This window comes from Branchiostoma floridae, chromosome 15 (assembly GCF_000003815.2).
Source record: "Branchiostoma floridae strain S238N-H82 chromosome 15, Bfl_VNyyK, whole genome shotgun sequence".
Taxonomy (NCBI): Eukaryota; Metazoa; Chordata; class Leptocardii; order Amphioxiformes; family Branchiostomatidae; genus Branchiostoma; species Branchiostoma floridae.
This window is the reverse complement of record NC_049993.1, coordinates 1748990-1759220: the sequence shown is the minus strand read 5'-3', so window position 1 is coordinate 1759220 and position 10231 is coordinate 1748990. Positions and strand designations below refer to the sequence as shown.

General features: G+C 45.6%; 1 protein-coding gene across 1 annotated transcript in view; it reads left to right on the top strand.

Moving 5' to 3' along the window:
- Positions 1-10231, top strand: part of LOC118431908 (tubulin beta chain-like) — a 19456-nt gene that overhangs the window by 1986 nt on the left and 7239 nt on the right. The window contains exons 2-3 of the mRNA XM_035843340.1: positions 4638-4746; positions 8705-8815. Coding sequence (XP_035699233.1) covers positions 4638-4746; positions 8705-8815 — 220 coding nt within the window. The remainder of the gene's footprint in view (positions 1-4637; positions 4747-8704; positions 8816-10231) is intronic.

The following is a 10231-nucleotide window of genomic DNA, read 5'->3' as shown; positions in this document are numbered from 1 at the left end:
GTACTCTGCTGTAGGAGATGTTATTCGCTCCCACTAAAGGACACATCTGTATCAGCTGTTTGGCATTCATGCTCAGTGTTTGTCTTGCAACCCAAATGGTAGTTTTCCGGCACATAGTCCGGTGTGACAGCGTTTTCGCCCCCCCCCCGGGATTTCGCCCCCCCCCCCCCGGGAGCGAAATCACTAGCGATCTCGCCCTCCCCGGCTAGTGATCTCGCCCCCCTACCTCGCCCCCCTTTAGAGATTTCGCCCCCCCCCCAAAAAAAACGGGTTTACATGACATTTTAGAAGTTGATTGGTATAAATCACAAAATACAGTTTCAGGATGATATGAGTACACGAGTTTGATACATAACTCCATTCATAGTATCAATATTAACGTGATTACATGGTAATAAGATAGTTGAACTTGTTTCAAACAAGGAGGGTTGGGTCCCTTGAATTCCCATTATTGCATATACCTGAATCTTGACATAAGATGTATTTCATTGTATTCACCTGTCCTCAAGCAACCTATATATCTCCAATATGAAGTCTCTACCATGAAGTAACCACAAAAGAACTATGTAATGTCTTTATTAATTATGCAAATATTAGGTATTAATTAGAATAACGCACATTTTGCTATATGCACCTGGCCAAGGGATATCTTCACCTCCAACATGACTATTTTTTTCTAGTATTTAGGAACTGATGCATTTACCCGTGTTTCTTAAGACTGGTACTTTACCAGTGTTTGTGTAGCATTTAGCAACAGCTATATCAACTTGCGCGTAGATAGTGTTTATAATGAGAAACTATTATTCACGTGTGTTTTTGTTAGTGCTTTGGAAATGTTTCCAGCACAAGAAAGAAAACGCTGTGACAAATTGAAAACATATAGCTGACGTATTCCGTACCACAGACGGTGTTGATTTATACGTTCACAGTAGCACTGTTTTTATGCCACCTCAGCTGCAAAAATTGTCTTTTTCATCTTAATGTCATCATTAAAACAATATAGTATCGACTTTCGAGGTATGACATCTTACGGTACGGTAATAAGGTGCCATATAGGTACCAGGTAACACACCAAATACGTTACTCCCCAGGTGCAGTATAGTACCAGATAGCGCACCTGTAATATGTAGTAACCAGCTGCTCTTGGGGGGGGGGGGCGAAGTCGCTAAAGGGGGGCGAGTCCGCGGGGGGGGGGGGGGGCGAGATTGCTGTCACACCGGCATCGATTTATATTATCAAATAATAACCGGTCGACCGAAGTACATGCCAGTGTTTTTTCCTCGCTTTGCTGTTCCTTTGGGTAGCAACCGTTACTATTGCGACAATCACGTCAGTTAGACTGAATCAGGAGTGATAACTTCCCAAATTGGCGTGTAATTTCGGCTCTATTTGGCCTCTCTTCCTTGATCACATGTAACTAGCTAACCTAGAGCTCGTAACTGATTAAAAGCCGTGAAAATGAAAAAAAAAAAGACATACAAAACAAGCAGAGCCGATGTTTTTTTGTTTTTTTTTTTACTACAGATTACCGTGATTATTTTTAGCCTCCTTCCTGATTATTGCGATTGCCTGCACGCGACTGGTGTCAGTGCCGCGTCCAACGGCCACGCCCACCCGGCGGGCTCGCGGCTGGACCCCCATCCCTCACCGCCTGACGGCATCGTTGCGCGAGCATGAGTGATTTTATGGCCAGTTTATTTGACGCTTGTCTATTTGTTGTTTTTTCTCTCCTTTTTTGCCTTGCCGCGCAAGGCCTTCCGCTGGATTTCTTCCATGGTTCAATGGATGGACCTGTTAACCCAGCCCTTCCAAAGCGCCTTCCAAAGGCCCTTCGTTCCTTGCCGAGCTTCACGGTTTAGTTAGACAATGGTACATTCCGGGCGAGTATTAAAACTGTCTTCTAGACGCATGTTACTGTATGTGGTCCAGCGTAATAAATCTATGCTTTAACTCACCATGTTCATATAAAGATATATCACAAATTGCATCAGAAAGAACTTATTTTGTAATAAAAAATAATGCATATTCATTGTGGGTCAAAAAGTTTTACAAAACCTGTTTAATGTGCCAATAATTCATCTGACATAAATTATGATAATGAGGTAAATTTCCAATATCCCCCAGTACACTCGGGGATTTTTGCTGCATTTCCTACTGAAGTTGCTAGGTACATTTAGTCCTTTTAAAGACATTTGTGACTATGAATGTCCTTGATAGAGCTTGTATTGTGTGAAAAGAAGATTTGGGACTGGATTGGCACCTGGAGAAGTCACCAAAGCTTTCCGTATGTAGGAACTTGGGTGGGAGGGGGGCGACATGTGGAACTCCGAGGATTTTTTAAGCGTAGACTCTAGTCTAAGTTACCAAAATAACATAAAATACGCGGCAAGGCACAGCTTTTTTTAAAATCATTTCTTGTTTGCTGAGGAAACAGGTGTTTCCTGTGATGTAGTTAAGAGTTTAACTCACATGTAGAAGAGAAGCGCAGGCAGAGCCAACTACAGTACTAGCCTGGTACCCAGGCCATCGCCGGAAGGCCAGTTTCCTCGCGCAAGACGTGTCGTCGCCGATATGCTATTTACGTATACTGTTTTCTTAACATTTCATACTAGTAAAGTTTCCATGCAGATTGATATCAGTGATGAGGAATAAGTCGGTTCAGAGAATAGCTCCATTGAAATGATGACTTGTTCTGCTCTCCGACCTGATTTCCCGCGGGTATGATCCATACACAGAGAAGACACACCGCCATCATCCCTCTCGCTGAAAATTTAAACACACCGATCTCACCCCACCAACAGAAGTCATGTCGTCATCTTTTTTATTGTCTGCGACGATTCCCATGGAGATCATCTGGTTCCTTGTTGAACGTAATTCGATTTACAATGCAAATCTCTTGATAAACTTGTTCGCATATGTATGAATACGCTAGCGAATATATGAGGGCAAGGCTAATCTCCAAGCAGATCCTACCAAAGCTGGCCAAGGAGTATAGCCGGCCAAAGGGAGTCAAACGGGTACGGTGGGTTTGATACTATATTACGCCACCGTGGATCTGCTTGGAGATTAGGCAAGGCACGTGACTGTTACATCTCGGTTTGTTGTAGGTAAAGCAGTGTGCGGGCAAGAAATTCCGCCTAGATAAAAAATTTCCCCATTCTTCAATTTCTTGACTACTGTTTTTCTTCCAACATTCCCTTGTAATTATTGCTACTATATATGAAAGAAATGGCTGTAGTCTTATGGTGCTTTTGGTATACCTTATATATGCTACCGTAGGATCTGCTTGGAGATTACTGTCTATTTTCATATGTGCACCTGCCCTTAGCCGGGAGACCGTAACGTGGTCCACTAGTCATTGGTACTGGTATAACCTCTGAAATTGGACTGCTATGCAATCTACCAGTTATAGAGCCCAATAACTCCAGAGAAGGTCCGGAGAATGGTCTAGAATATGAGCTAGAAACAGTAGCATGGTGACCTTGATACCAGTTGTGTGGTTCGGTCTGATGTTCACAGTTGTCATACTAACAAACAGATGGAATGGTTGCGATTTTCGACTGTTGAGACAGTGTCCGAGCATGATGAACAGCTGAGAATTATTACAATGACCAGATGTATTCAGACCGGATTTCAGCAAGGAAAAATTTAGATGAAAAAAACATTATCAGGTCGCCATGAGCAGGCCATCAGACGCTCCGTGCGATGAATCAAATGTAACTTTATCGACCCAGGCTAAATCGGGCGCAGGGTTTGTGTGAGTGATTGTAGTACAGTCCTCCCGTCTGGCCGGCGGATTACAGCAGACCATTCCCAGACTGGTCAGCTGTCATCTCCACGTCATTATTCAGGGAACATCCACTTAACAGCATTGAACGGGATGTGAACATTGGGCTGCATGGACCTGACAGCCCGATGATTTTCATACGCCGGGCGGTACAGTTTCATACGCGACGTGCACAGGCAGGAGTATAATTATGTTAGGAATACGATTTCTAATACTATTAGGCTATCAAGATTAATAACATTGAAATGTTGTGAAACGACTTGAACCTTGTTGCGAAAAGACTTGCCTTGTTGCGAACTGGCACTGTTGCGAAACAACCTGTGACCGCTTCAACCAATCTAGTAAACGAATTTGGGTGGACAAGGAAATTCCATGTGTGGGGTGAATGTTGAAAACGACATGAAAAGGAGGAGGGGGTCTAAAATGTGCGCTGTTGCGTTTCAGAAAGTTTTTGCTTGATCATTGAGCAGCCGGTCTGCATTCATCTGGAGGAAATCTTATCTCGGCGCAGATGTATGGCACCTGCTTGTTCGGCTCGACTTCATGTGGTGCGTTATGGAAATCGAGTGGCGCGCTTTTTTGGGTCCTAACTAACCATTTTTTTTGGGGTCCTAACTAACCATTGGGGAGATGACATCCGGGAGTGGATGGGCATGCCACTGGCTGAGTGCGCCCACAGAGCCAGAGACAGAAGGGAGTGGAGGAGGCTGATACTGGATGCTACCATAGTCCCCGACCCTCAGACATGAGGAAGGGACTAGGTAAAGATAGGTAAACTAACCATGAGGAAAACAGAGCTGCACCGTAATCCATGGGTTCTGACTAATTAAACCGCCCGTCTGTGTTTCAGTTCTGGGAGGTGATCTCAGACGAGCACGGCATCGACCCCACCGGCACGTACCACGGAGACTCCGTCCTGCAGCTGGAGAGGATCAGTGTTTACTACAATGAAGCCAGTGGTGTGGAAAATAAACAAACAAACAAACAAGTAGCAAACAATAATCTACATTCGGTTTTAGCAAACTCCTGTATGGTGTATGTCGTTTGTTCAAATTTCGGTCTGCCAAAAGTAGGTATCATGATGAGCCCCGAATGGAGTGTACCTAAATGACAAATCGAGCTCTAAATGCTTTATATATATATATATAACGTTATACTGTTTCTAGATGAAGCAAGTATGGAGCGTCTGGTTATAGCTAACAGTGCCGTAGACAAAGAAACCTGTTTGAATATCTCTATATAAGATGTGGTAGAGCATTTTGGATTCTCATGAAAAAAAACGCTCTTACTTCACTGTTCCTACCACGTGAACCCTAGCTTTGTGAACTTTTTTAATTGTAAGTTTAAAACTTATGCGTAGTAATTTTCTGCTCGAACCCACCACGCAAGAGCCGCGGAATGATTCCGTCGTCAGGTGGCGGTGATGCAGTCTAGTTCCCCCGGAAATTAGGGCGTCTGGCTAATTTTATCCACCGTTACTCAAGTGACTTCTCATTTACAATTGATACCGTACCCTCTACAGTGTCTAGCGACTGCCAAAATGTGATTCTGAAACGTGCTCCACCCATTGAGTAGTATCAGGAAACAGCACGTACAAGGGAAGTTGAATTGATCAAATTGACAATTGATAAAGGGGATGGGACTTCTCCAAAACACCGTCACCGCACATGTCCGTAGGATGTCTGTGAAAGAGTCACTGTAATAGTTTTAGGCATGCCCAGGGCTAACTGCGCATGGGCAAAGAGAGGGGTTCAGGAGACGGAGAGGTTGGCAGTGTGAGGTCCTGCTATGTAGATTTAGAGGTTTCATGGATTAAAAGAGCAACATCGGAACAACAGCGTCGATCTATCTTGTGACAAGTGGTGTCGAGAAGTGGGATAAAATTCACGGAAGGTCTACGACCGGTAAGTGAGACCCTCAGCCTACAGAACTTCCCGAACTTTTCATGCAGTAGAGACGAACGAGAGTGACCATTGGCCAAGCAGTAAGTAGAAAGTTTGGAAGGCTGTCCGACTGGCCAAGTTGTTGATGTACCCTACTGCTGAGGGAGAGAAGGGTAAAGAATTTCAACCATACTTACAGTGATGCCTTCTTAATTGGATGCATATGGAACCAATCCGTATGATAACAAACATCTTCTTTGTGTGTGCATGATATCAAGCCAGCGAAAAGAACGTCACCCCAGACGGGCCAAAACAAATCAGTAAACTGTAGAACATCACCCCCAGACGGGCCAAAACAAATCAGTAAGCTGTAGAGCGTCAAAAAAAGGAAGATGGAAGGACATATCGAGGCAGGTTCGAAACTAGGCCTGAAGGAGGAGGCTTTGCAAACGTATGTGCAGCAGGCACTGGAGAGGGAGGAGAGAGCCAAGGAAAGAGGAATGCAAAAGTTGAAGTTAGAAGCCGAAGAGAGAGAGAGAAGGAACGACAGGTAGAGATGGAGAAACTGCAGTTAGAAGCTGGAAAGATGAAGTTAGAAGTTGAGAAGCTGAAGAGAAAGAGAAGGAACGGCAGGTAGAGATAGAGAAGCAGAAGTTAGAAGCTGAAGAGAAAGAGAAGGAACGGCAGGTAGAGATAGAGAAGCTGAAGTTACAAGCTGAGGAAAAAGAGAGAGAAAGGCAGGAGAAGAAAGCGGAACGGCGACATCAGCTGGAGATGAGACAGCTGGTGCCAGAGAAAGGTGAAGCCGCAGAAACGGAAAGTGTACCCAAGCTTCCAGCCTTCGAGGATGGCAAGGACGACCTCGATGCCTTTCTACAGAGGTTCGAGAGGTTTGCAACCTGCAACGGCTGGAAGGAGACAACATGGGCCTCTGCCTTAAGTGCCTTGCTCAACGGAACGGCACTGGAAGTATGTTCTCGGCTTAGCGATCATGACGCCTGGGATTATGAAAAGGTGAAGAAGGTACTTATGCAGCGCTACAATCTTACGGAAGACGGATTCCGTGCCAAGTTTCGTCACAACCAACCAGGATAGGGGGAGAGTCCGGAACAGTTTCTGGTGCAACTGACCAAGCACTTAGACCGATGGGTAGATTTGTCCAAGACGACCAGGGACTACGAGTCCCTCCGGGACTTGTTCGTCAGGGAGCAGTTCATGGAGGCATGTCTAAGAGACTTGGCCACTCACCTACGAGAGCGAGCCCCGCAGTCCATTAAAGAGATGGCAGAGATGGCTCAGCATTTCCTAGAGGCTCATAAGCGGGAGCCCGGGTGGACACGGTGATGCCCGCGTTGTCAAGAAGTGCTACAAATGTAACAGCCCGGAGCACTTGGCCAGGGCCTGCCCGCAAGTGAGACAACTGATGGGGCCGTCCCAAGCGACGTCATTATACGCCAGCAACGGAAAAGTGACAGGGTACGAGTGCGACGGAGAAGTCGAGGGAACACCGATGACTATGTTCTTAGACACGGGAAGTACGCAGATATTTGTCCACAACGACTTGGTTCACCCTATGAAGATCGTGTCAGCTGCTCAGGGCGGCATAAAGTGCATCCATGGGGACGTGCAAAACTATCCGACCGCAAGAGTCACTATCAATGCGGGGAATACAACCTATGCGGTTAAAGCCAAAGTGAGTCAAAACCTGCCAAGACCTGTCATCCTCGGACGTGACATCCCGAACCTGGCCAAGCTGGTACAGACAGCTCCAACGCAAAAGTTAGATCAGGAGACCACATCCGCAGGGGACTGGAGGATAGCCTCCACCAATAACGGACCAGCTTTCGGTTGCCATGGAGACGGAGGAGGTCGCGGGGGTTACAGACGGGACGGAGATTACGACAGGAGCCGAGGATTCATGTATGGAGGGAGCCAGCGTGGCTTTGGCCCAGGATATCGTGACGTGCACAACCTTGGTGGCGGCCGGGGGCCAGGGAGCAGGAAACGATATGGCCCGCCTGTCCGCACTAACTACCACCTGATCGTGAAGAACTTGTCCAGTCGCTGTAGCTGGCAGGACTTGAAGGATTACATGCGGCAAGCTGGAGAAGTCACCTTAAAGTTTGCTGATGTGCACAAGCAGAACAGGAATGAGGGGATTGTGGAATTTGCCACCTACCCAGACATGGAGAATGCCTGGCGTAAGCTTGACGGGACTGAAATCAATGGTTGTAAGATCAAACTAGTGGAGTCTAAGCCTGCATGAAGCACTACCGACATGGTGAATCAGTACGAAAAAGGACTGATGAATATGGACTTGAGAATTGTAACTGCATGGAAAAGGACTGACGAATACGGACACTAGAGTAGCCTTGCATGTTGAAAAAAAAGGGTAGTTCTGAGTTATTAGACATTTAACTTTGTATTAGATATTCTAGGCCGCCGACGTTTTGAACGGACATTTGGACTTTAGTTTGATGGTAGTAGTTTTGTAATAGTAGTTTGTTTTGTTAATGTCTGTATACAATGCATGCCTACAGGACTCACACTGCAACATAGGATGTTTCTTGGAGTAGTAATGATTGTAACGAGTGTATCAATCAAAGAAACGGGGGCAGATGTGACAGAGTCACTGTAATAGTTTTAGGCATGCCCAGGGCTAACTGCGCATGGGCAAAGAGAGGGGGTCAGGAGACGGAGAGGTTGGCAGTGTGAAGTCCTGCTATGTAGATTTAGAGGTTTCATGGATTTAAAGAGCAACATCGGAAAAACATCGTCGGTCTGTCTTGTGACAATGTCACTGTTAAGCATAGCCTGATTAAATCTCGCTTATAGCAGCCCGACCAACATTACAGCCCTGAACAGCCGAGTTTGTGTTACACAGACTATGTTCAGCAGTGTCTATGACAACAAAAATACTGTCAGGCAATTAAAAAAAGATATTCAGGGAATCTTAAAGCTGTCCTGTCTACAGAATCCTAAACAATAAAGACAATGTGAGGAATTAACAAAACAACACTTGTTTGTTCCCCAGGTGGCAAGTACGTTCCCCGCGCTATTCTGGTGGACCTGGAACCCGGCACCATGGACTCCGTACGGTCAGGACCCTTCGGACAGATCTTCCGCCCAGACAACTTCGTCTTCGGTACGTATGGGTAGTCCTGGTCTGATGGGAGAGGTTGTAAGGAGAGCAGGGTTGAATCCTACTTCTGTAAGCCCGTCAATGAGACTTTTGTCACCACTTTCATTTGGTGAGTTAGTTTGTTGCTGGATGAGAAGCTGGTGAAAATAGCAGACAATTAACTTTGCAGTTTGCAATGATCTTGGATTTTTGGCCTTCTAGCGACTTCCTTTCAAATTGCATATCATAAGCACTGCAGATGAAGCAAAGTCGTGTTACCTTTGCCAGAATGGCTAAGGTTATATTTTCGGTCGGGTTGTGTGTCTTCCCCCTGTTTGTAAACAGCATAACTCGAGAAGACTGCGACGGATGCAGCTGATATTAGGGTAGGGGTCTGGAGAACGAAGGGGGAGTTCGATAAGGGGCCCCCTATCGGCTTGCTAAGGTGCTGCAGCGGAATCTCCATGTTTGATATCTCGCGTTCTGGACATGCTGCGGTCGTGAATTTTGAGCGGTAGAGAGCCCTCGGGGCACAGAGTGATTGCTGCGAGTTCGGGCCCCCTAGCGGCTTTCTTGGAAGTGCAGGCGCCGGCTTACTTTCGAACTTTGGGTGAGGATGACTGGATCGAGAACGTGTTGACGGATCGTCATGATTTTTGGTATGCAGATGGAATGAGTGATGGCCTGCGTGATGGAATGCTAATTATTTAAATGAGAAGCTCATTTGCATAATAAATGAGGAACGTTTATAAGTCCACCTCAGGACATGATAGGACTTTCAAACTTCTGACATGTGTGGCTGGGAAATAGAGAAATGTCGATATATATCAATTATGAAAATGGCGAGTTTATTTTCATAATTAATGGAAATATGAACGTGTTGCCGGATCGTCATGATTTTCATACGTGGATAGCCTTAGTGAAGACGTTCATAATGAGATGCTAGTTATGCAAATTAAAAGCTAATTTGCATAATCAATGTGGGAAGTTTATAATTCCACTGTCTCTCCTTACCTCTGCTTGGACGTGTCTTATTGACAACTGTTCAGTGCCAGGCAAGTAGATCAAGCTTGCAGGCTGACCCAGCCTTGCCCCCTGCCTCCTGGGTGCCAATCACTTTTACCAACTTGAGCAGACTTATGTTGAAGGAAAATTGAGGATAGGTTGATCTCATGTGTTTTGAACGTCTGCGGTTTTGTTAATAGTTATTTCCATGACAAATGGAGATATAGTTTGGAGTGTGCCTGTGTTTGTGTTTCCGGGTCATCTTCCACCTGCAATGTGACCTTACAGTACCAACGTCCTTGCTACTCTCGAGTATCAAGTTGCTCAGAGCATTGACTGTTATCAAGATAACGTCAGGCCAGTCCAATTCAATGTCTTGGTTCACGGATTCTATTTTTCTGAATTTCAGAAAAAAATGTATCTCAGCTCTAGACT